The sequence below is a fragment of the Asterias rubens genome, chromosome 21 (assembly GCF_902459465.1).
Source record: "Asterias rubens chromosome 21, eAstRub1.3, whole genome shotgun sequence".
In the NCBI taxonomy this organism is placed as follows: Eukaryota; Metazoa; Echinodermata; class Asteroidea; order Forcipulatida; family Asteriidae; genus Asterias; species Asterias rubens.
Window position 1 is genome coordinate 7,169,629 of NC_047082.1, and position 27,295 is coordinate 7,196,923.

Sequence of the window (27,295 nt, forward strand, 5' to 3'; positions counted from 1 at the left end):
ATATCATTTTCAATTCGCAGTGCATTTATACAAACTACATTATTTAATATCATTTTCAATTCGCAGTGCATTTATACAAACTACACTATTTAATATCATTTTTAATTCGCAGTGCATTTATACAAACTACATTATTTAATATCATTTTCAATTCGCAGTGCATTTATACAAACTACACTATTTAATATCATTTTCAATTCGCAGTGCATTTATACAAACTACATTATTTAATATCATTTTCAATTCGCAGTGCATTTATACAAACTACACTATTTAATATCATTTTTAATTCGCAGTGCATTTATACAAACAACTCTTTAATATCATTTTCAATTCGCAGTGCATTTATACAAACTACATTATTTAATATCATTTTCAATTCGCAGTGCATTTATACAAACTACAATATTTAATATCATTTTCAATTCGCAGTGCATTTATACAAACTACACTATTTAATATCATTTTCAATTCGCAGTGCATTTATACAAACTACATTATTTTTATTTTTTTCACACTCTATTGCAGAACATCAATCAAACCAAATTAAACTGCGACACCGTATATTCTTCCAATGGGTCTAAGTAAATCACCCCAAGTAAAACCAAAAATTTGAATAAAATCTCACAAACTAAAAAGCGTGACCGACATTGCGGTCTCTTGCATGAGCTGACCGCAGATTGGTGGCAGGTCTGATGGGGTGGAATGCAGGTGTGCACGGTTGGGGACTCTGGCCAAAGGGCCTCGGTGATCACTCCTTGGCCGGTCAGGTCAACCATGCACAGGCTTTAGCGTAACCTGCTCCTTGCACTTTCTCGGTAAACTTAATGAGCAAACCGCATCATATTCGGGTTACGATCTGCCAGAATAATTTCCCAACACAAGTATTTCAACCCCGTTGTGGTTTTAAGCCTTCTTAATAATCACATTATTAATATTTGTAATCCTACTGACTGTATTTTCATTAAGCCCTGTACCCAAACCAAGTACGTTGTTCTTAAGTGCATATTATGATTCCCATAACAAAAATTAATAAACAAAATATAGTCGCTACAATTTTATTCAATCAATTAAGTGCTATAAATAAATTGACAGTTGTTTTAGGAACGTTAGTTATAGTCTCTGAAGTTTGTAGTTATGTTGGTATGTTTTTTGTGATTTTTTTTTTTGTGATTTTTTTTTTTTTGAGAGAGAGACGTTTTACTGGGTCTGACACATCTATGTCGATAGGGTTTATTTACTTTGCCTTGAAAATCATTTTAGGTTCTAGTTTTCATAAAACATTCGGGTAGCGTTAAATCTTAACCTCAATTATTAATACTTCGAGTTTTAACAGTGAAACCGTGATCAGCGTTCGTTATACAAGTGGTGATGTTATTAGTGATGAGTGATATTTAATGAAGCATTCTCGAGGATTTGTTATGCTTTATAATTTTATTCATTTATTTATTTATTTCGATCTTCTTTTGCGCTTCGGGTGTGTTTATCTTGTTGAGATTTACGAATGTTTAGCTAGGTGAAAGGAAGAGTTGTTTTGTGGAAGAGAAAATTTATTCAAATCTTAGAGCTTTCATTTAAAGCTATATCAAAACAAACATGTTTGTAAAAATATCATCAAATTTGTTCGTTGCACTTTTCAAGAAAACAAATCTATGTTGTCATAAATTATGCGCATATTCATTATTTTGACAACTAGTTCAAACTAAGCAAAATGTATGGTTCGTTAGGCCTACTTGCATGAATTAGTAAAGATAAGTGAACTTTCAGATTGAAACCAATTCGGTTCTCTCTTCCTTTCTCTTAATTTATAGAGTCACTGTGCCATGTTTCAATGCTATCGTTCCTGGACTATTTAAGATTGTTCTTTGAGTTAAGACTGCCAGCAGGGGGCCGCCATCTTGGGAGTAAATGTCAAGACCTTGGAGTGACTTTATCGAACTGGGTGGCTGTTCTGTTTGTTATGTTTTCATAATAAATACCGGCGTCGCTTGGATATCATTTCTGTAATATTATTCCTGTCATAAGTCCGGCCAAGGTGAGGACGTGGAAAGAATGACCAACACCTCTCCATCTTGCGGTCATTGAAATCATGTTCCAATTCTAGTGGAATGTAATGCTAAGTTTATGATCGGGGCATTTAGTCTTATACTGCAATTATTGTCGAGGTGGGGGATTTCGTGTTGACTTGCCCGGCCTAGACACATCGTGGTAATTAAACAACAATCTAAAGGCTGACATTGAACGGTAGAGAATGTACTGATTGAATGACAGAAAGTAGTTCAAACGTGCCTTTTGCCTGGAATAGAGCACCATTAGCACAGACCAGGCACCTGTTTCACCCCCGTGCCTAACTTATCCCTCACTACTCACGTCAGACAGCAGGACTTCGGCACGACCCCGAGGCCGTCGACTTGCAACTTTACACCGCCACGCGCTACGGGTTGCTCTACCCGTTCTTTCTTCTTCCAGTATGGCCCTCCTTGATGCGAGGTAATGGTCAACAACATTAGACAGAGAAGGGGGGACTCGGTTGAAGAAATCCAGGGGCAGTGACCAGGACGGAATGTGAACCCTGGACGAGGTGGTTTATAAATAGGTTGGTCATTTGGGTGACTGTAATTGTTTCGCTTGTGCATATTTAGCATTGAGCCGTTATACACCAGTAGGATAATTGGCTGTAATGCTGTGTGACAGGACTGGTTAACCACAGAAGTAAAAGGAAAATGAGCTTGGAAATTCACCTACCGGTTTCGGTTGATGGCATTTTGTTTAAACACCGTGGAGTTTTTGTCTGTGCGCTTATCGGTGTAAAATAATATAACTCAACTTGGGGAAGATAATAACATAGTTTCAGAAGATTCGATGTACGATATCAGCTCGAAGCTTAATGACAATTTTCTATTAACGGTACCAGTCAGTTACCCTATGCGGTTTGTTACCATGCTATCAACGATGGTTTTGAACATGCCAAGTTGAAGCAAAAATCGATTGCTTTTATTTCAAGAAAGATTCTGCAATAATTTACAAAAAAGTTAAGATCCAGCTATTACCTCTAAGAAAGTACTGGTTTGTAAGAGGTCCAACAAGGTGTATTGCCATTGTTTTAACAGTGTGCAACAGTGTGTTGTTGATTTAAAAACGAAAATGTTTGTAAATTCTTTTACAAGTAAATACCTCTGTAATAATTATGTCAAGTTGTGTATTTTTACAATCTCTTTGTCTCTTCTGATGTTGGTGAAATTCTCACACCCTACCAACCAATAGAGATGGGTTGCATTAAATAACAACCTATTTGAAAGCACACGTGTGTGTCTCAACAGACCCCCCTGGAAACTTCAAAGTAGCGAGTTTCAGTAGCAGGCCGGCCGTGATGCGAGGGGAGTTATATTACCCGCCCGGTCTCTACACCATTCAGTCGGTATAGACTGGGGGTATGACAGTTGTAGGCCTAGACTCACTCTCTCCCTCGCTAGCTTGGTTTACTACGGACGGACAAACCACACGGAGTGATGTTTCCCTCTAACGTTCACCTGCCTGCCGGTGCCCGGTGCCCGGTGCCCGGTGCCTGGTCCCCGGTCCCCGGTATGATTCTAATTGATTGTAAAGGCAAATGGAGGGGTCCAACTTGTAGTTCCGTTTGAAGGGTGGTCGGCGTTGGTGGGACTTGATAGTCGGGCATCTGTTCACTGAACGTACACGCCACTGCACCCCCCTTCTCAACTTCTACCTCCCCCTTGATAGAACAGGCTTGTTTTCTTTGGGAAATTAATTCATCTTGTTGATTGGAGTAGATGGAAATTGTATGTTGTACTTGACAAACAGTGTGGGGTGGTTAGCTGTTGAACTGATCATTCATTGCGTTAACTTTACAACTGACTTCTTAGACGATTACTGCGGGTGGTTCAGATTGTAAATTGAATTCTAGAAGTATTTTGGCGGTAATTGTTTTGTTGCTCTTTAGTGTTTTGATATTTATTGTTTGTTTGTTGCTTAGGTTTGATTGTTTGTCACGGGGAGCTGTTTTATATAGTTTGCATTTGGAATTGGCGTGAAATGAGCTTTCTCATGGGTGTAGTTTATTTATTGATCTACAAGTATCTTTGCAGCTTGGTTTCAAAAACAATATAATTATGAACTAACCAACGATTGTTGTATAATTCTACAGTTATAATTGATAAATGTTAACAACCAGTAACATTATTAATATTAAGACGATTTATGTCAAAGACGCATACTGTAATAACTGCTGTTCTTATCTAATGTGCAAACAGTTACAAGCTTCCTCCAATTGCTTTAGTAACACAAATGATAGGACTAATACCCAAAGTCAAAATCTTGTAAAAAAAATCTCCTCCTCGATCCCGATGAGGAGAGTGTTCAAGGGGGTAATGACCTAGTCATCAATCCACCACGACGTCTCTCATCAGTTGACCGTGAACTATCGCTTGCTTCCCCGTCAAGGTGAATGAACGCTCTGCATCATCTTCGCTAACTCCTCCGTGATTTTTTGACACAAGCTGCTTTGGTCAGCGTTGCAGTATATCTTAATTCCTATCCATTGTATACCGTTCGGTCAGTGATAAATTGTCGGCTATTCCATATCAGATTTCATGGGTTTTTGTTTCATAGTTTTACCCTTTCCCGATTTAGTCATGTGATAAGAAAATTAAGCCTTGTGCTTTTACTATTATCAGAGGTATTTTTCTCAATGAAACAATTATGTATTACTTTTTTTATAGAAGAATATCTTAAAGGTTATTGCCTGTAGTTGTCAGACGTTGATTTGTTTGTGTTGTTTGCGATTTTTTTTTTCTTTCTTATTTTGTTATTTTCTTTTTTAAATATTTTGAAGGGAGATTATTTGTAAACACGTTCATGTACATAAAACAGCGCCCTCTTTTGTCTTATTTGATCTTCAATTTAAACGATTAACGCACTCAAGTATACCTGCTGAGATCAAAGTATGCTTTCTTCTTACCCATTGGTTTCTTATTGGTAAAGAACCATCGTTGTTTGTTGGAATGGAAAAATGGATCAATACATCTTTTCCAGAATGTCATCGTTTACAAAGAAAAGACAGAGCCTTTGACTTATTTACAAACAATATCAGCCTAAGCAAGGGGTTGGGGTTTCGACAGCCCGGGTCTGCCAACCTTTGAACTCACGTAGAGGTCGTCGTACGCCCTCCTGCGGTGAGGTTGATGTTACTACCGGTTACTGACCGATATACGCACATTCTATCAGTCGTTTTCAGTTCTGATATTTAGCAATTTGAGGAATTAGTGAACACAAACACGATCTAGCCGATCAGGGTGCGATGTGTCACCTCGCAACAGGAGGTGTCTTCCCTAGTCAATCTACAGACATTCTCATTCCGGAGTCTAAAACTCAACATCCATGTATTTCGTAGGAACACAAAATTGGAGCAGTGAAAGTCAAACACGGTCAAACCATGGAGGGGACATTTTCCAATGATGTTTTTCATTTTGCTTCTGTTGTGATAAATTGTATAAAAAAACTTGTGTTTTTAAAGACGAAATCTTACTTATTCTACATTGTTTACTAAATTAGTGCTGCCATAACTATTCTATTATTATTGTTTTCGTTTTTACTTCATTTATTATTTTTAATAAATGTTATTAAAATATGAGTAGCAATGTTTTGATTAGGCTAAAGCTATTTGTTTCCCGAAATCAAGAAGAAAGTAAGGCTAAGGAAACTATTAGACCTAACGTTGTATGATATGTTCTAGTTGTTCTAATAAATCACATAGTATCTTAAATGCCGTCACCCCTCAGTAAAAACAAACAACAAACAATTTTTGTTTGCAAGTTTTAAAATATTTTTTTTTAAATAGTTGTAATATAGAATAAAGACCCCTATGGAAATGTAAGAGCCATTTCTGTAGTCAATCCAGTCTGATGGTGTGATGTGAGACACATCACTGTGTCTGTCGGCGTGTTGTATCACCCGAAACCAGACGTATGCAAGACTGTCGGAACATAGCGAGTAGGTTTGTATTATCAGATTAGGTACATTGGGTCCATGGTACCACGATGGAAGCCTTCTCAATCGGGCCAGTGAAACAGGTTCTTTTTTAACCGTAAAACTTTGATTTGTCCCGCACCGTTCAATTTATCGTAAATATCTTGTTTTTTTCTTTCCTGGTTTTTAGTGTTTTTTTTTTTCCATTATCACTCAAATTTCAGACATACAGTGCACTATTTCTTGCATAATTTGGCGTCTTACTGCTTGCTTTGAGGTCAACGGCTTCTAGGGGAACTGAAATGAGGTCATGTCGTCCCCGATTAATAAAATTCTGGTAATTGTTGCTGAGAACAAAGTCTGGCAACTTCTTATCTTAACGATCTTAAAAAGTTGGTGGTGTTATTAAGGCTGCCATCTTTGACAAACTGTGCTTGAGTTACGTTAAGGTTCATTCAAGAGTGAATTTTCCCCGTTTTGTTTGTTTTCCTCCAAAAGATAAAATGATAGATCCTTCAAGAAAGTCTTACCATTTTAAATCTTGTTTATAACAGAATAGAACTTTATTTCATGAACTTTATACTGAAGAGATAAAATTCATTCATAAAAATAAAAAAATTGGATTTATGAACTTATAATCGGCCATTCTCTTATAAAAAAATGTTTGATTAATTTTAAGTATCTTTTGAGTTTGTGTTTTGATCCGACGTGCCGCCCATGTTGTTTTGAAAATTTCAATCAAGTAACGGATTGGAGTCCTTTGTGAATGTGGGGCTACTTCGTTATAAACGTAAGACTTCCGCGCTGACATAGTTGCGCTAACGTCATAATGACGTCATCCATAACACGCATTAAGACGATCATATGTTTTCGGTGGCTTCTTATTGTTCGTTTTGTGCGTGTGGGCGATCATGGGGACAAATTATTAGTAAGAGAATGTTACAGACATCTGCCGAAGACAATCTTCATGGACAGGATTGCTAACTGTCGGGAAGGGGTGTCAGTTCGGAATCTGAAATCTCACAGATTTATGAAGTTCATATCAGTGCCAAGTTTTCCATCACTTGGACAGTTTACTAGTGAGAATAATAATTAATATGAAATGTATATGACTTCTCTCACCCGTGCAAACAAAATGTGTGAAACAATATTTCCGTATAGCACCTCTGTATGCCACCAGGCCCAGCCCCGCGTTTCCTTCCATTGCAGGGTTGCTACCCCTGTCACTTTGGAACTGAAGCAGGGGACTGTTACTCGTGTGTGGTCCCTAAGGCATCACATGGAACTTTGCAGAAAGTAAAGGTGTATGGGGGAGTAGTTTCCCAAGGCCGTAAACCAACTGGTGGGTTTACGTACGCATGACTTCGTTTCATAGATTATGAGGAAACCAACAAGTCATTAACGTTAACTGAAATACGGCACTTGCAATCGCTCTTCAGTGTATTTCAAATTAATGATAACTGACCTTAAAGCTTACCATAGAGAAGACAGTTTTTCCATGAAGTTAGTTCGGACTTATCAATGATTTTACAATAGCGCGTGCCGAAACGAGACCGGGCAAAATCTAAATAAACCCAACATTATTATCTGTGTTCGGAGCATGACATTATTAATTTTTTAATTAAAACAGTGGCATAAACGGAACTGTTCAGAAAGATCTGGTCAAACGAAATAATAAGCGCACAGTCTCTGTAAATCGCAATCATGGTTCAACCATGGAGGATAGTTCCATGGTCGGTCCAACCTCTTTGGTCCAACAGACATCTCGACCGTGTCAGAGCAGAGATGTACCGCCCTGGTTAGGGGCTTCTCTCTGGCCCAATCTCTTGCTCAATCTAGATCAGTGGGTGGTGGGCACCGTGGAATAACGGTCGCCATCCCTGAACCTACCAGGGTAATAATTATTGCAACACTTTATCAATAAGCAATTTAAAAGACCTGTTTCTCCACTTGACATTCAAAGTAGAGTGTTAAGACCTTAACAAGACATTAGCTTGTAGTCTTAATTACAATCATTATGACCCTTAAATTGCCCACTACTTCTGCAAATAGTGTCCCTTCATCCCTAATCTTGGTCTCTTTCAGCCAATTCTTGCTCCCAATGAATGGATCACAGTCTCGTTGAGAAGAGACTTGGGATGTTCTTAGTTTGTGGCTTGCCTGGTATGTTGTGGACCGCCCACGAGCATGAACACCCAGGTACACGGAAGCTGATCCCCTTCCCCATCATCAGCCCAACATTCCCCGTAACAAAGCCTTACAAGCCTCGATCAATAAACCCCACTTGTTCGCTCCTTTACCTGGGAAATGTTTCTCATTTGTTCGGCTTTGTTCCCGACGATGGGACCTTCTTAAGTTTACAAGCAGCCTTTTCAAAACCGTCCGAGAAAAGGAGAACCTGTTAATAAAGTTTAGGGGATCCTCTATTGCTCCTTAATGGAGGGTTGAGCTTACAGACTGTTGTTTATGGTAGAGTATTTCTATTTATCAAGATGGAGTGGAGATTGGAATGGATGTCCTCTTAGGGGGGGGGGGTAGGTGAGGGCCTGCACGATGGGGGAGAAAGAGAAAGTGGTCTGGTGGAATAAGCAGATAAACAGTGGCGGACTTGATTATTGGTTGTACAAATAATCAAACAGTGTTGAGGGCTGCTGGCCTGCGACAAACACTTGCAATCAGTTTATCGAATTAACCAACAACAGGGGCTTTCAGTTTGGACCATTCCTCGTCTCCATACAACATTGCAGCAAACTCATGCTTGCTTGTCATGTTTGAACAAACTTCTCGTACCGTTATTTTAAAAACTTCAAACTCGAGCGTTACCACACAGTTTTCAATTCCAAACCCATGTGAATGTGTAAAGAGATAAGCAGAGAGATTAGCCGTAAAAGGAGTGCCATGTTTCTACCCAACAAACTTAATTTATTTTCTCTTTTTCAATTCATGCATCATTAAATCATTACATTACTCCTTACTCTATGATCTACTCTGGTATACAAAGTAAAACTGGTAACTAAAATAAACCCATACTATTTTCTCAAAAGAACAGGTACTGGCAATGTATTCGGCTCGTCTAGTACAAGTCTGTCAACGTCCTTACACATTCTAAAAACGTTAATTTAGTAAACGCGATCAAAAAGTCCTTTATGAGAAAACATATGTTTGACTATTTAGTCCACATTACTCAACAACTCTCTTACTATCTTTCAGAAGTGGACCCCATTGGTTCACGTCCCAGGAAGCAACAACCTGCTGTTATCAAGCTGAGTTTAAGTTTTGGGTTTTCCTTTTCCATCTATACATGATTTTTTTTCTCTGAACAGCAAGGGTCCCTAGTCGCAAGACACATGTGTATTTATTCCATGTTTCGTGAGTCCCTCTTTTCCTGGGCTAACCTTATCACTTTCTACCGACTCGTTGACATGTTTAGCACCCATTTCTGGGTAGGTTTCCCTCCCACCGGAAAGTGGAGGCTTGGTAACGTACCCTTACGGGGATGTCGATCATGGTGTTTTAAGAACAGACCGTTATTTACTGGCTGTCACTGTCAGCAAGGTGTTTGGAAGGAAAAGGTTTGGGTTTGAGATATCAAAGTGATTTAGTTAGTCTCTCTAATAAATCAAAACCTGCTCTTTCGGAATCTTCCCTTACCGATTCAATTAGACTGAATGCGGACTTAACATGATGAGTTTGATTACAACGAACGAAGCAAATAGGAACTAATTGCAAACAGTAAACGCCTTGATTTATTATCAAGTTAAGTTAAGAATGTGAGCACGCTACCTCTGCCACAGGCTTGTGTTTTGGTATCCTCACAAGTCAGTCAACACTCATTAGCAGGATATAGTTAAACTTAAAGCTTAGACATGAAATTTAAGTTACTCATGTCAAACCAAAGTGATATCCAATCATCTAAAACATATTCTGACCATAAATGCATTCTTAAAGACATTAATTATAATACTCTTTTTGGAAAATAATTCAGTATATGAGAATTTATCAGTCTACACCAATGTGTACTCTTAACGTTCAACTGATTTATCTACATTGATGATAATAACAATCATTGTAAAATAATATAGTTCTCTTGGTACATCGGGGAAGGGATGATCAAACATCAAACCGCCAAATGTTTCCTAAGCTGAAACATTCCCTCACTCATTGTTTATTTCCTTGAATCAATTGTACATGCCCAATACAAAGTGAATCGCTAACACCATGCTAACACCATGCAAGCTCATGTCAGTGTTAGCAATTCTTACTCCTTGAAGTTCTGACATACCAGTCGTCCGTGAGGTCCGATGTCGGGGGGGGGGGGACATTGCCCCTCCTTCACCCTTCATTAACTCAGTGTCTGCTCCCTAGGTTGAGTTAATCATAGTGTTATCTAACGGTTAATTCAAGCCTCAGTCACTATGGCTCTACTAGAAGTAAATAGGTCCCCACTTGCTACGCTGTAATTAGAAGCAGAGGCAAGGTTTGTTATTCTATGAGTGTTATCAGATGACGATTGGATGTTTCTACCGCTTGGCTGTAAACATGAAGAAATCCAGCTGATTACCTAGTTAAACACTCAATCATATGTTGATTAATTACGCTATCAAATATCACGTCCTTGTGCTGAATACGAATCATACTATTAATATTATTGTTAGATGAAATGCCACAGTGCTCTTTTCGTAAAACTTTGGAAGTTGATATCATTGGATCGCATAAAAATTGTACGAAATGAAGTAATCAAACATCACCGTAAGGTTGAGAAAGCATCATGTCTGATGTCTCCGTCTTTTCGACTTAAAAGTTGTATGGAAACTATATCCATGGCAACTGGTGTTTTACCGACTTGACAAACCAATCACAACGATTAAAGATCCGACATCAGGATCTACTAACCGATTTATCACAAGGTTAGCGCCCCCAACGGTGTGCTTTGCCATTTCTGTTTTGTGTCATTATTCTTTTGAAGGAAAACGAACTTGTAACCTTATGTGTTGAACATGATGAATTACTGTAAGGGTAGATGTTTCAATGTACGATATACCATGGATGCGCATACAGTAACCATCGTGTTGACTACCTACCTCAGTGATACTCATCAAACCGTCACTATAATGTCAATTCCATTGTTGTACACATTGTACACAACTTGCCCAAACTCTTGATTCAATCAATGTAGCCAAATCGAGGCAGAAAGGCAATAAGACTGGTCCCCTAAACCGAGACTCATTGTTAAATGCTCATCAAACTAGAAACAAGACCAGAAATGGCGCCCGTGCTACTCGCGTCGATCAGAGCTCTTTTTTAAACGCTTGTTATTTTCAAGGCTTTTAACAAATGTGACAACTTTCTCAAGTTAAGGCGTTTAACATGAATGCCTTACTTTAATCAGTTTTGTTGTAAGAGGTAACTGATTCAAAAATGGACAATTTTAGAAATTCTGAGTTATGTTCACCTATGTTGATGAAAATACTTGAATATATTTACATCTCATGATTTAATTAAGACACACACACAGACATCCCATGACAGCTATCAGCAGACATCAATACAACCTATTAATACACAACAATTCTTGCATTGATTTTGACCGTGGTCTAAAGCCTAAGTTTCGGTAGCATCAATGGTAGCATGAAGACCATGGGTATCCAAGTAAAGGGGACATTTTTTAAGGAATGAGACAACCCACAAAATAGCTCCTCCCATTTTATGCGCATATTCATGAGCAACGTCAGTGCAGTCCATTGATTCGTCAACCCACCCGCAGTCATATGACAGCCACACACACACGCACACACATAATATTCTCCAGTTGGCTGCATACACAGCCTCGACAAGCAAAAAATAGAACCTACGAACCAATCGCAGTCACTGGCTGATTTGGAAATGATGTACTGCGTACGACACTCACTTAATTAAAATGTGTCTGCCGCGTCATTCATGGACGGTTTTGCTGGGAGTGCCAACGGCATAGTGTGGGCTGGACTTTAGTGTGAGTGAACGGAGGGGACTTGGATCGGTCCGTGCCGCCTGCAGTTACGGAGTGCCATAATACAAGTTGCGTACAGAACACACCATAGTGTCAGCCAGTGCACGGTTGAGCCCACATTGTTACGCGTTCACAACACAAAAGGACCATAGACTCAAGTCTCGAGTGTTCCCGAGGTGCCTTCTTTAGTTTTTTTCTTCTTCTTCATCTTTGGTTGACCTGCTGCCTTGAGGCTGATCTTCTTACTTACACCTCACCCTTGTCTACTCTCTGCTCTGACTGCCAAGACGAGGGGGGAAAACAGCTTCCCCTGCTACGGTGTTCTTCACCAAGCACACACGGGGAAAAACCCGGGTGCGGGACGCCCCGGTTTTTCTTCTTGGGAATTCCTTTTAATTTCAGCTCTATCACCTCGAATTAATGATCAAGTCTGTGTGGAGTGTGTTGACCTAGTGTCTGAGAGACTGTTAACTGCTGCCGTGGTTCGCAGCAGAGAACTCCGGACTCTACACTTCAAAGCGACAAAAGTCGCCGTCGCGCATTCTAAATGGCACAGGTGAGAGAAATGACAAGTTTGGGCCGTTATCTATTACAGTGGCTGTCTACTATAGGCTTGTCAAGCACGTACTGTGAGACGTGTGTAAGGGGAAGGCTACATGCCGTAGCTTTACCCCCATTGGGAATGCCTCTGGATGGGTCGCTCATCTTCCGACCCCCATTCAAATGAAGACCGGATTGTTCAAGCTTTTTTCTGCATCCACTTCACTAGTGAGATATGGTGGCTAGACTCGCATCACATCTATCTACTGGCAATGTGTTTTTACCCAACATTACCAACAAGTCTACATTATTATCATGTATTGTGATTCTAAACAGATAACAGATTTACTGGCTGTTTTAGTCATGATCCACACTTCTCATATACCGATGTAATAATATGTTGAAGAGGATCAATGTTTTGCTATTTGTAACACGTGGATATTGTTCGGATTGTTTCAACCTCGAGCTATTAAGGGATACTACCGTTTTCATATTTTAATGATCTGTCATTTTGTAATGCGTGTTCTTAAATTCACAACCACAGCAAAACATCGAGAAATAAACACGGAGAGAAGTTAAATACACGGGTGTGACTACCGTTGGTCCATGACGGTCATGTCAGTGTGAAGCCGTCGGCTCACCGACCCGTGTATGTACCCGAAATCCCCTGTACCCCGTAACACAATGCCCGGTTGTTTGCATGAAATATCCCGTCATGACCCAAGTCTCTCCGGACTCGTACAAGATGGAATAACCACCAAGCTAAGTATAACCCTTTTCTTTTTCTCTATTTCTATTTTACACAGGAACGGTCCGACCTTTTATCCAGCCACCGACCAGGCTTCAGTGCCGCCTCGGTCGGGGCAACCTCGTCATTTTCCCCGGCAACGCGTCTCTCACACACGCCGACCGCCACGGACTTCCAGCCTCCGTACTTCCCACCGCCATACAACATTCCCCAGCCTCAATCGCAGCTGGATTTTCACCATCCTCATGTGAACACGGACCCTTATGCACATCTGAATCCTATCCACCCTCAAGCCCAGCACCAATACATGCATCCTCAACAACGATCGCAACACATGTTACGATCAGGTAGGGATGAAACGGACCACTTGAACCTTCATCATCCCGGTATGCAGCTCCCACCTAGCCGTGATTATTCCGGGGTACGTAGACCCGATGTCTTGGTTCATGGTGGGCCCCACGGACTAGGCCCAGAGCAAACAGATCTTGCCATGTTACACCACCCTACTGGATTGCACGGAGTGGACGACACAACGGTAAGCATACTTCTACATTCATGGTATATTTATCAATGGCCTCCTTCTAAAACTGTCCATAAATGGCTTGCAATACCCTAGACACTTACTGCTCTTCCCGTAACAAATTATGACAGTACTGAATCTCCTATGATTAATGATTAGGGGTGATAGTGCAGACCAAACCACTGAAGACCACTCGCTGTGAATATGAATCAGTAAAAAGTAATCAAACAGGCGGTCAAAATTGCGCCCCAATGCTCAAAACTCGATCCCAAATGCCAGAACATTTTGAGCAAATAAAACTAAATAATATAATCAGCATATAATCAGTGATCTAATAAATTTGTTAGATGTATGTTTTTGTTTGTTTGGATTTTTGGGGATTTTTTGTTGCTTTCTTATTATTAAAAAAATAATAGTAAGGAAGTATTCCTCTGCTTTTTAACCAGTTGGAATTGTTTACAAAGCACAATAATTAATTTCATACTGGTTAAAAGTTTTGAGGGGAAAATATTTGAGCAGAATTGTGGGAGTTCTATTGATGATAGTTATAAGGGCCATAAATGTGCACTGGCATATTACTGAATAAAGTCAAACTTACTGATAGGATATTTACATGACAGAATTGAAGCCTGTAAAAGCCATTACCATGGAAGTCGACCCAAACTCTAAACAGGTCACATGTCAGGATTAACCGCTACACCTGGCGGATTAATATTCTCAGGCATTGTCTTGATTATTCGGGGTCAAAGTTTAAGTCGATTCTGAAAAATGTAATCCCCGATGACCAGTTCCTTTAATTCATTGCCAATAGACTACATGGGTTTGACAAGTTTAAGCTTGTTATTAAGTTGGATTTACTAGTTAATGCTTGCTGGGAACTCATTAAAGTGTAACTGATATTTGGATTCCCTGATTTGCAAATTGAAATGTAGAGGACATTTAATTCACCTGTGAAGACCAATTGAACACCAAGGAAGCTCTGTGGATAAAACAGCAGTTTATTTTCTCAATGTTACCCGCTTTATCAAAGCCTGGTGGCGCGGTATCCGGCATCATCATTAATAACAAAATCAACAACAACAAAAGCAGAAACAACAACAACAATGCCACAAACAAATAAAGTTGTTGTTGGTTGATATCGAAATTCTTCAAACTGTGAAGTTAATCATTGTTTGTTGATATTTGAAGTATTTCAAACTGCATGCATCGGTTGTGAATGGTAACAGATTCTGTTATGGACACTGTGCTTAAGACCGTTTGGTTTTATTGTTGTTATTTTGTGTGTATCTGTGTATTATTATTGTTCACAAAGTAAAACAGAACAAGACCCGTAATAGTAACCCACAATGCTGTCATTTCTACATGAAGTGATGTGTTATAGCGTCTCTAATCATTTATGCATTACGAAGTCAAATCAAGGAAAATGGAACACGCATATAGGACGAGAGAAAAGACGCTTTGTAAAGCCACTGTCAGGTACAGTCTTTTTCACCTTTTTCCTAAAGGTTTGGTTAAATCGTGTTACGAATTTCCTGCCTGCTGTGAGACCGTGTACCCATGCTACGATGATGGGTCCCCGTGCCGAACACGGGCAGTTTGTGCAGCCGGCGTACTCAGCTACATGCCAAGCGTATAGTTCCATTGCACGGTTCAACTGGCAGTTGATCACGACGCACAATCCGAGTCGTGATGTGCCGTACAATCCGCAGGAGGCAGGGGGGGGGGGGGGCTTTTTTTGTTAACACTATGCCATAAAAACAAAACAGAACGGAGAGAAGAAAAAAAAGATCCAGATAAAAGCAGACCAAGTACAATCACTGAGCTGTGCTCTTGCATCCTGATGAACATTAGAACGCGGGTCAATGTTGTGAGTGAACCGTCGAGACTTTGATCAGTGATCAAAATCTCCTAAATATAGATTTGGATCATTCCTCCCCAACTACCATCATGTCAGATTTGAAGTAATAATCCTAAAGACCCTCTAAAATCAAAGTGGTTACTGGCTCTGCAAGAATCGTTGATAAATCAACATTTTAACTTGGGTACGAAACATTAGATAATCGTTTTAGATCCTCCAATCACAAACTGTCAGTGTTAAGGACCAATGAGGAAATACACAGCCCGGCGTCCATCTTGTCAGATATACGTGTTGTCTCGATCTACGTTTTCTTGTAAGAAACCGTTTCAATTAGAAACCATTTTTCATCACTAATCACACACCATTACAATACATACAAACCTATCCTTATCCACCAACATTGATGTCAATCCATACAATACGTCAATGAGCTTTTATGACGTCAAAACCGAATAATTAGTACAACTTATCAGCAATATCGTAAACAATAATGTCCTCAATTACTTTACGGTTTCAAAACTAAGTCTAGTTGTTCATAGTTTAGAAGCCCCAGGAATCGAGATCTATACAACAACACCCATGTAACTACAAAGACTGTAGGTTGAATCTAACACACGTCAAAAGACTTGCTTCGACAACACTCCTAGAAATCGTCCACGACTGTTTACCCAAAACCCCTTTTCCAAAACCGAGGAAAGAAAACTAGTTAATGTAAATTTAGGTTGATTTTTGCGAGAGGAGACGCATTTGAAACCAAAAGTACAGACTGATACTAAACTTCACGTTCTATAAAGGATTTTAAATCCCGCAATAGCACTGTTATATTGTACAAAGCATAATACAGAACGAGAAATGCTTTTTAGCACTATCGTTAAGAATGCTGCAACAATTATCTGATATATTTTATTCTTGAACAACACTTTCTGACTGCCACAATGTCCCCCAGTTTGAAGCAAAAAACATGTCAGCATTCGACGTGAGCTGTTCATTGAGATAATAATAACCCAATGCAACAACCTACATGATAAATAGTCGGAGAATCTGGGGGTTTTAAGTGTTGTAGTTTCTATAGTGTCAGTGTTTCTGACTCAGTCAGTACGATACAAATGACCTCAAATAGTTCGCTGACAAAGAAGTTCATGGAATGAAATATCTACTAATGCAGGGTTTACAGACAGGTTCAGACCATTTGTTCAAAACCAACGCACAATCTTGTTTTTTATTTTTAAATGATCACCATTTGCATGAAAGTATCTGTATCGGATGATGATGTTGTATGGGTAAAGTTTCACCGTTTCTGGTATGAAGTAATATTATCAGTTGATTGATGTTACTTGAACATGTTACATCAAAGTCCAATGGAAAACAACTGCAGTTATCGTGTCATGTTCTCGTATTTAAATTGCAGTAAACACCCAGGTTACCCAATCCAAAACTTTTAAAATGTGCACACTGTGTTTCTAAGAAACAAAACAGTTACTTATTACGAAAGAATTTACTACTGGTGTTGCCTAAAACTTAAAACCCCCGAGATGTACACTGAATAAAAGTGTTTGCTTAAAGCTATCATTCACATTCAAAAACGATATTCCAGTCAAATGGGGGGGGGGGGGTATCCTCATATAAATTAGCATCGTGTTTAGAGTTAACACGATCTGAACACCCAAGGTGTTGTTAAAAATACATTTTTAGATTATATCCCAGCCGCGTCAGGTTTTTCTTTATTTCTTTCTTTTATTCGTCGACCACACATAAACTTTGGGATAACGGTGGTTGTTCAATAAACGTTGTAATGGCTAGGACTCTGTCGTCGATGTCGTTAATCTATCTAGCTCATTCGAGGTTACCCTTAAATCAACCTCGCTCTCACGTATTGGCAAAGACAAAATCCTTCTCGTTTTGGCCAAATTGTGCGTTGAGAAACTGCGAGACTGGGTGTTGAGTGATGCTAACTATCATAAACAGCGAGTACTTTACACATTGTTGTGCAAGCAAATGACCAATGGTGCACTTATGGTATCAACAGAATATAATGCAGTCAATTTTGTAGGTGTCGAGAGACAGTTTTCAACTTCAGTTTACTTAACTGGTTGTGGGTTTGTCCAAGCGTAATTGAAAACACTTTCCAGACGCATCGTTATTAAAACATTTCCCGAACTGCTGAAGTTTAGTTTGTGTTCCAAACGTGAGTGATACAGATGGAGAAGGTTGTTCGAAAATATCTGGGATTTTCGTTTAAAATAAATTGAAGTAACTTTGCTAAAACTGAATATTTCAAAACGTGTGTTTTCAACATCTACCCCATCGCATTGCATGGATCTATCTTCAAATCACACCTGTACGCATAATCAAAAGCCGCCTCCAGACATGTTTACAATTATGAATAATTATCGCAATGTGTAGACATTAAACCCACATCTGATCATAATCTGATGAAACAAAACCATACCTCAATGAGCAGAAATGCACATTACAACCCTTAATACACTGTAAGGTGGGGCCATCATTTGCACCCTGCCCAAAGCGACCATCAAAAACTTCAACTCTAAATGCATAAACTTCATACTGTACTTCTATGCCGAGACCAAGAGCGAGTCCCAACCACAAGATGCAGAATATCAACATCTCAAAGATACACATCGTTACCAATTCTTCTTATCCTAATCACTCCACAAACCCAAGTTATGTCTTAAATTTCAACCAACAGAAATGAAAAGGTGGCATCGTCCTCATCAACTTACTAACAAACTGAATGCAAAGACTTTCAAACCCCTGATCAACTCGACCCTTTCTCGAAGAGGCAAAGTTTGACAATTTCTTTTCTTAAGCTCGTCAAGAAATACGACTGGAGAAGTGTACACTATTGAAGTTTCAAACTATGATATAATAAAGACATAGAAAGTATACATGCTCCCACAAAGAACTGGTGCATCTAGAAGAATGCGTGTGTCCCCGATTAAGCCATCACTGTTTGGCAAAATACATTAATTTAAGTAATTGAAAACAGTTCGTCTTTCTTTTAGGCGATTAAAACAAAAAACAGTAAAAACGTCTCAGGCAAACTAAATCCAGTGTGAAGATCCGTAGGTTATCTCAGACAGGGAAGAAACTGGATTTACCAGAAACCTGAAAAGTGGAAATGTAATCCTATAAATTAAATTACTTAGTTAAGGTTAAGAATTGTTTATTACAAAACACATCTGGAATGTTTCTTACTTGCCTTTACGTGCAAACTTAATCCCATTGAGTCGATAGGGATGGCGTTTTGTTGCACTGAGATAACTCCGGCTCAAGCCGTTACTGGTTAATTGAATGAAAGAGTGATACGTAGATGGCAATCGCTCAACCCAAAAATAGTATGGTGGAAGAAACCCAGATACAAGAAATGAACAGTGGTTAAGTATCAAATGTAAATTGTAAATAAATATGAGTGGATGCCAAACCCTGGACGATCCGAAGATACATTGATCACAAGTACGGTTAAGTTGCTGCAGTTAATCACACTGTTCCTAGATTAGTCCTAACAAGAAAGAAAAAACCAAAATGAATCCTGAGTTTGAAGTCCAACTTCTAAAACAAGCTAGATTTGCAGGCGGCAATCCCCTTGTTCCTTTGTTATGAGCAGGGTGTAATGGGATACATCTTAGGGTCTATGTAGCTTGGAGCATGGAGCAATAAACTCTTGGAGACAGCCTCCGTTTACCCCATTCGCTCTCTCCCTCTTTCTCCGGAGTAGAAACCACTCTTCTGAACGCGTTTCACGCTTACTTGAGAGTGACTGAGGGTAGTTCCGGTCTGACAAACGGGAGCTACTTGCACTGAGGCTGGTGGATTGGGGCAGCGTTACCGAGTCGTATCTTAAGACTACCGGGTTTATATCGTAGTCTACTCAGGGTAGTGACTGAGCTATTGACAAGGAACAATCTGGCTTTGCGAGATGTTGCGTTTCCTTTGGTCAATGCTTCAAAACTCAATACATATTTCTTTGTCTTATTCGATGCTACATCCAGCTATTGAAGATGGCATACAAAAACTTGCAACTAACGGAAATCATTAAATTCTTACCTAATCAAATAGATGCCAAATGCTGAAATTATCAATTTTATGAAAATAAACAGATGTCGTCTCTGTTAATATGAAATACAACACATTGTAGGATTTGTATCTCATTTCAGATTTTTAAAAATAAATATATTATTAATAAAAACAAATATGGGTGAAAAGTCTATTGATGCAAGTTTAATAAAAAGAATAGACTTCTCACGCAAACAATGTGTTTTCCTTGATACATAAATAATTGATGAAAACAAAAACCGTTTATTCATTTATTCAGTCTTTTCATTATGTTGTTACGTTGATGCATAAATATTAGTTGTATTACAATTCATATGCCACCTATTTAGTTATGGGTTTCGTCAACAGCTTTCACATATTCAATCGTCAAAAAAAAAGTGAATTTACAGATCGTAGATTGGTTTTCAATTGCTCGCTGTGATGCATAAGTGAATCTGTGACTAGTCCCAATCGGCGTTTAGGGTGAGATGATAATTTACGACCTGTATTATCTCGGCCGCGGCTTGCTGAAAAACACAGCGTCAGTTTTTATTAGGCGCGCCATTAATCGACGAAGGGGGATCTTCCTCGTAGGCTTTTCTCTCCTTGTTCTTTCTCCATTTATTTAATCACGACCTTTCACCGATTGGAATCATTTACACGAACTCTGGACGGCACGAGAGACGTCTAGTTATAGAGTGAACCGGCGCCATCTTTGTTCCTTCACAACCACAAAGGGACCAAGTCTACCCAATGCGTCCAGTACAGATCGGTTTTGTCATATTCGATAATCATAATCATAATGACAATATGTATATTTGTCATAATATTATTATCATTATTACGATGCCGGTTGTGTTACAATGGTGTGTATTTTTTTTTTTTTTTTTTTTTTTTTGGGGGGGGGGGTAATTAAATCCAGTTAAAAGCACACAACTTGAATTAAGCCAGGTGACACTAAGTGAACCATAGAAAAGGCCGGTAATTAACATAAACTGATTATATTTTGAACATTCGTCAACCTTGTCCAGCCGAGAAATCTCTGCTTTTATAAAAACAAGATAAATAAATTAATCACTGGCAAAATGTAATCAAACGATTCGGGGCTCTTGATATATTAATTTAAAAAATACTGCCACATTTTCTCTATTTACACTAGGACTACACTGTCTGACAGGTTTCTCTAAACCTCTATTTACACTAGGACTACACTGTCTGACAGGTTTCTCTAAACCCGTCAAATATGTGAACCATTTGGTAGTAGGTTAAAGGGCAAATGTCAAAGGTCAAAATAACCACTCGGTTTCTTTACACCGGGTTGGGCTGTATACAAAAAGACAATCTGAATTTGGTAGTTCATCTTACCCCTGTCAGATTTCAATTTCAAACTTCTCAACTTTATTTTTCTCCAGCGAGTGTTTTTGTAACGATGAGCTCGGACTTCCGCCAACCCAAACGGAACTTGCTCTAAATTCATGCCGTGTGTTCAAACGGATTCCCGGCCAGTCGGTGAAGGGAAATAACACGTAGACTTATTCAGACCCACGTTAGTAAGAGACTTCAGAACTAGACAATCAAAGCCGTAAAATTGAACCTTTCAAAAACTCTTCCATTCCATAAATAGATGAGTCTCTTGCCATATTTCGGCATTTTACTTTCAGTTGTTCACTTAACACTTGAAGATGTCGGTCTATACATCAGGCATATACATTGTTGTGACTGATCACACCTTGAGTCGTAGTCAAATATTACAAAGATGTTATTATTATAGTTTGATGAAACTTTCGCAAAAAGGAGATAGCTTGAAAACTTTTAAGGTTAAAGTACATCGTTTATTGTGCAACCTCTGAAAAAATAAATTCCAAAACTATAAACAGGTCAATGAATTGAGCAAGGTTCTCATGGGGAACATGTCATGTACACTGCGCATCCATCATGCCTTAGCTCATTTAGATTCATTAACAAAACCCTCCATAGCAATCAGGGTCAACATTTGGGGGTCACGAAGCGATGACGTCATTAATTAAAACGTGTGAGTCAAACAAAGATGGTGAATAAAATGACCACATCTCAGCATTTGGTTGTTTCAGTGTTTGGCTCCTGGTTGTTGTAGAGGTCATTTCTCATTATTTGTCATATGCATTAGCATTGTAGTTACAATTTCCACGATATGGGAACTTGGTTAAATAAAGTGAATTGCTAGTCAAGGTATTGCACAGACTAGACCATCCATCTTCGTTTGTTTTTATGGCGATTGGTGTTTGTGTGTGTGGGGGGGGGGGGGGGGGTGGGGGTCGCTGATTCAAATCCAATACTACACTTCCATTAATACTTTGATTCGGCCATCTTTGTAGTCAATGTCCCAATTTCAATGCAGTTGTAATAAACCTTTGATAACACAAGGGACCTAACTATTAATTTTTCTTTATTAAAGCCTCGTTTTGATGACACCAATTTGAATGAATTAAAAACCAAAATGGCCTCTGGTTCCATCGAACTGTGACGTCACGACTGTTTCCGTATCCCTCACTCCACTCCTCTCCCGATGACAAAATCAACAAGAAGAGACTCGGGACCTGTTCACCGTTTGGTCATTTCACCTTTTTAAATGGGTTGATAGTGTTTGATCATTTCGTTACACCATCAGCTTGAGTTGCCGGCCGAGTGAAGCTATGGCCACTGCACTATAAATCATCGGGCTTGGCGTAACACAGTAGCTGTGTATACAATGCGTACACACGCGCTGTGGTGCTGCCGTGTTTGCTCGGGTAAACACGGCCGACGTATAGCCGTTGCAACACCCCCGATTTACCGTGGATTCAAAAACGTGTATAAATATGTGACTTGCAGTTTAACCTACATACACGATGCTCAACCTACAGGGGGAAATTTACTCAAGGAGTTTGGGGTTGTTATCTCTTGGTATACGAAGAACTGCACTATGTACCTGTCAATTTAAGACGTTTGTTCTGGTTTATGAAAATTAGCCAGGGAAAGCTGGACTGTTGTTTGTGTGTGATAGCAACAACTGCGGTTTCGAATACATTTGTTTCGGTTCTTATTTGATTATTCGGTGTCTGGTTTACAGATATATAAGGCACATTTGAATACATTTTGAATACTCAGTTTGTTGAAACCTGCACATTTCTCAAACATATCTACTGTTGTACTCTGTACGTGCGATATACTGACACCGTTTAAAGGGTTTGGTTGTCATCAGTTTATCAAATCTAAAACGTCCATTTTATAACACCATTTTTCAATACAAGATCTGTTTATGATGTAGTAAGCACAGTAATAATTATGTTTACAATAGGAAAGAGCAACAATTAAGCACAGCTCATTAGTGCACAACAGTTTGAGAAATGCATGCTTGTTTAATATTCTTGCTTCAATCCCGAATGCATGGAGCTGAAACTCACTTTGTTTGCCGGGATGCTGGAGCTGAAAGTTCACTCTCTAGTCACCATTACCTCGCTTCTTAACTCAGATAAGAACCCAGTACACTTACTGGTCCCATTTGCTTTAAGCGGCATATTGGAAAACAATGGGATTACAAGGGGATTGGGGGAAACATAGTCTTACTGACGGATTGAAAGGGGTCGATTAGGGGTTAGTGGTCCGTCCAGCCCTCCCCTCCAATAGGAGCTGATTAGCCAGTTAACCAAGTTGTGAAACACTATTCAAGAGGTCTCAAAGCCCTTCAGAAAAACCACTCCGTCCAGATTATGCAAACCACTCGGAATTGAAAACATCACTAAGAGACCGTATAGTTGTTTCGATTTACTACTTTTGTGAAGGCCCCATTCAAACCTCCCCCACGTTAATCAACAATAAACCATGGCGAAAATAAGTCCGAGCTGGGTTTTTCTTCTGTCCCCGTGAATGTGTGTCATCCATTCCTTTGCTAATACTGAGTGTGAAGTGTACACAATCATTGCAAGGGTAGGGTCAGATACACTTTCAAAATCGGATTTGGAAATATTTGGCCGTTATTCATGAGCGAATGGTATGTTTATTCTTGGCTCGGCAAATTACAGCAAGGAGAGTCTAAGTAAATATCAATCATGAGTGTGTTATTCGGTATCTTGTCTTGGTGTGGTTCTCCAAGATGTTTACAGTAAGAGCAATGATTAGGGTCTTAAAAACTCCCAGCAGAAACCGCTTGGTATTTGTATCCTCCGTAAGTGCACATGTAATTCTAGGGTTGGTTTCTGGTATCTAAAGCAGTGAGGAGACTGGGTTAAGTAACCTAGTGATACTGTGCCTTTGTGTTCCGACTGATCCGTTCCATTAATGACAGAAGGACGCGGCCTTCCCAAATCCAAAAGATTCCGGTGTCGGGGCGGAATCTTTACGGGCAGAGCCTCTTTTAATAGAGGCCAACAATGAGGAAAATTGAAAGAGAATGCAAATCAAGTGGACTGAGTAGTAATGATGAAGAGATTGGCAATAATATTGGAGGGTTGGTGTGGGGTTGTCGCCTCTTTACAAAGCACACGTAATCAAGCCAAGGCCCAAGCTCTTAACTTATACCCGGTACCTATCCTGTAGAAAAGTGAGCCACTGATGCAAAATTCATTTATCCTCTACAATTATAGTGGTTCAGTATCAAGCTGGATGGCAAGTTGGAAGTAACCATTCCTGCTATGTTTGCCATTTTGCTTAGCGGCACCATTGAAAAGTTACTGTCGCACGAATATCACATTGTTCTATTTGGAAGGGCTGCGTGTTTATGTTCGCTAAACTTGCAGTGTGTGGTTCTGTGATACATTTCAACACTCTATGAAGTGGCAATCTTTCAAGCGCAGTCCCGTTGGTTTCTCCAATGGTGTATCGGGCCCTTCGGTAGATTTAATCATTGTAAAGGTGTTGCCTGAGGGTTCATGGCCCCCAGGCTACTTTGGCCCGGTGTATGCCCAGCGTGCTTTGGTATATACCACGGCACTCGCTCCCTGAAAAACCATCCTCATTTAGCTGTGGTTTATCGCCCTTGCTGACTTGAGAGCAAACACTAGGCAGGCATCATCTCAAGGTGAAAGCACCTCTCAATTAAAATATCCGGCCATTGGGGAGTTAAAAATCAAACTGGCCGGCATTTGACTGGAAGTCGGCTTCAGCTTCACAGCTCTCCTTATTTTCAACCCTTTTTTATTTCTCCTTTATTCGTGGCCGATGCCTGCTCTTTTGTCCCCCCAAAATGGACGATATCTTTCAGAAAAAAGCTCGATTAGACGCAGTTAATTTAGCAGAATTGTGGTTGCGTGGGGCTGATATTGTTAAAGGTTCTCGTATAACAATTTCAATGGTTGGTTGACGACGAGCAGTTAAACATCTAAGCAATTACACTATTTACATAAGAAGTTCCAACGGCCATAACGGAACAATCACCATTAACTCTATGTAGACAAAAAGGCAAGATTGTGAGGAAAGTAAAAATGAAAATAGCAAGTTAATAATTATACATTATTTAATATTTAAATATGATTCTTAAACCTTCATTTCAGACCAAGTTAAAACTTTTAAGAAATTAAAAACTTATGTGGCGAGGTGGGATGTGATAATCCTCAAGGAGATCACTTAGTTACAAAATAATAACCTTTATGTTTGAGACTGGACTCACTCGGTAGGGGGGTCAACATCTCCCCAAATTCGGTTCGTCCTTCATTATACTTCGGAGTGCAGAGTTGTTCATGCCTACACTGTGCACTATAATCCCGCCGTGCAGTCGTAGACTATTGACTAAGATGGATTGAAGTTTTGAGGCTTATTTTTCCTTCCAACGAGTGGCACAATTAGCTCTGTATGCCTGCCGAGTCCACCATGGTTGCAGCAGCGGGATGCTGTGACGATACTAACCACATTAGAATACTACATGTACATGACACCCTACCAAAGTTTCTTGCAATACAGCTGCTACATGTACATGTACATCCTACCAATGTTTCTTGCAATACAGCGAACTACGATTCAAGACTAGGCACTCTCCTATAGATCGTGCTGCGATATACTATTATCCAACATGCATGTACAAGTTACTGGGTTGATAATTATGCTCTATTAGTTTCATGTTTGGTCTTGGGACATGTTTTGTTTATAACATCATTAAGGTACCAGCGAACTAATCTTGCAGACTGTCTACCGTCCAATGACATTGTTAGTTGGTACCCCTGCGGGTTCTCTGCAGGGACTGGTGTGAAACCAGCATCATTATAATCAGTACACGTCTGGCCCAATCTTAGTTATAATGTTATCCAATATTAGTCGCTCTTAGAAAGACCCCGGGTTGTGTTTGTAAAAAATTAACGTTTTTTTTTTAAGGGAATGTTTTACAACGCGAGGCCAAAGCTATAGGTTCCAACTTTAGGTGCTTTTCTCTTTGTACTTTATATTCACCTAAGGTGGTGGTGTTAAGTGTAAAGGTCGAAGCCGCGACTGTAAACATGGTCTATTATCCATTTATAATTAAGTAACGTTCACCATGCTGAATTTGAGTGTGCAACCTTTTAAACAAAACTCGTATTCAAAAGTTAGTTAACTTCCGAGTTCATACTTTATAAAGCACTATAGACGCCCATGTCCACATATAACATTCTCGAGAGGTTTGAACTCCAAAGCATTACCAATATGGCACAATGGAGTAGTTCAACCAATGGATGAGATCAGACATAATAATCATTCGTGTTAATTCTGAAATGCAAGCATGCTGCTCACTTCGTGAAAGTTTTACGTTTTTCTTACTGCCATTTATGATTTATTACGAATTCAGTTAATTTACACACGGTTGCAATTGTATAAACTGTAATATTCATTAATAAGTGTCCGTGAACCAGGTGTCATTTTGACAGTTGTGTCATCTGAACATCCACACTCACTAATCAGTGTTGAATACTTGCACACGCTTTTATAAAAAATAAAAAATGTCTTAAACAAATGACAAGTCCAATTAGTAAGCGTGGCAAAGTAGTAATAGCTAATCAACCTGTCATAAATGAGTAATAAGACAGATTGCAGGTTGAGCGGGTCAGGTGTTAACAACTTGAAACGAGACTAGCCATAAAGAGATTGCCCGTTAAGAGCGATTGCTAGTAGTTGTTAAGAACTATTAAGAGATGTGTTTTAAATATCAGATTTAACCCACGCTGTGTTTTATTTAGAGCATGTCTTAATTGTTTTGGGGTTTAATGTCAATCTTTTCAACAAGTCACTCTCGAGTTAATGAGTTATTGACTTTGTTACTAATTAGTTTACATTATTGTGGGTGTTGTTTCAATCAATTTCATAATTGGACACCGATTATTTAGATTTGTATAACAAGGCTTACAAGGTGTGCTGGCTGTGTCGATATAGTTACTGTCAATCCCAAAGTATTTGCTTCCTACTTCAACATTAAATACAGCATTACCGAAACTCAATCTGTTGACAACTCTCCTTTGAGTCTAATTTAGAATCGAGCAAACAGGTGCATGTGTTAATTATAGACGTGTGAAGATGCGTTGACATCGACTGTCTTATCGTGATAGTTGAGTTCTTTCAAACACTAATTGTATTCAAAAGCATTAGAAAATTTTGGGTTATACCTTCATATATTTTGGTATTTTTTAG

The 27,295-nt window shown here is 39.2% G+C and overlaps 1 protein-coding gene across 2 annotated transcripts in view; it reads left to right on the plus strand.

Moving 5' to 3' along the window:
• The first annotated feature begins 11,939 nt into the window (after window positions 1-11,939).
• LOC117304324 (transcription factor AP-2-epsilon-like) overlaps window positions 11,940-27,295 on the plus strand; it is a 92,865-nt gene continuing 77,509 nt past the window's right edge. Inside the window, exons 1-2 of one of the 2 annotated variants that reach the window (XM_033788705.1) lie at window positions 11,940-12,527; window positions 13,318-13,794. In XM_033788705.1, the coding sequence (XP_033644596.1) occupies window positions 12,519-12,527; window positions 13,318-13,794 (486 nt within the window). In that variant the 5' untranslated portion in view covers window positions 11,940-12,518. The remainder of the gene's footprint in view (window positions 12,528-13,317; window positions 13,795-27,295) is intronic. The other variant, XM_033788706.1, reaches the window with a different exon arrangement.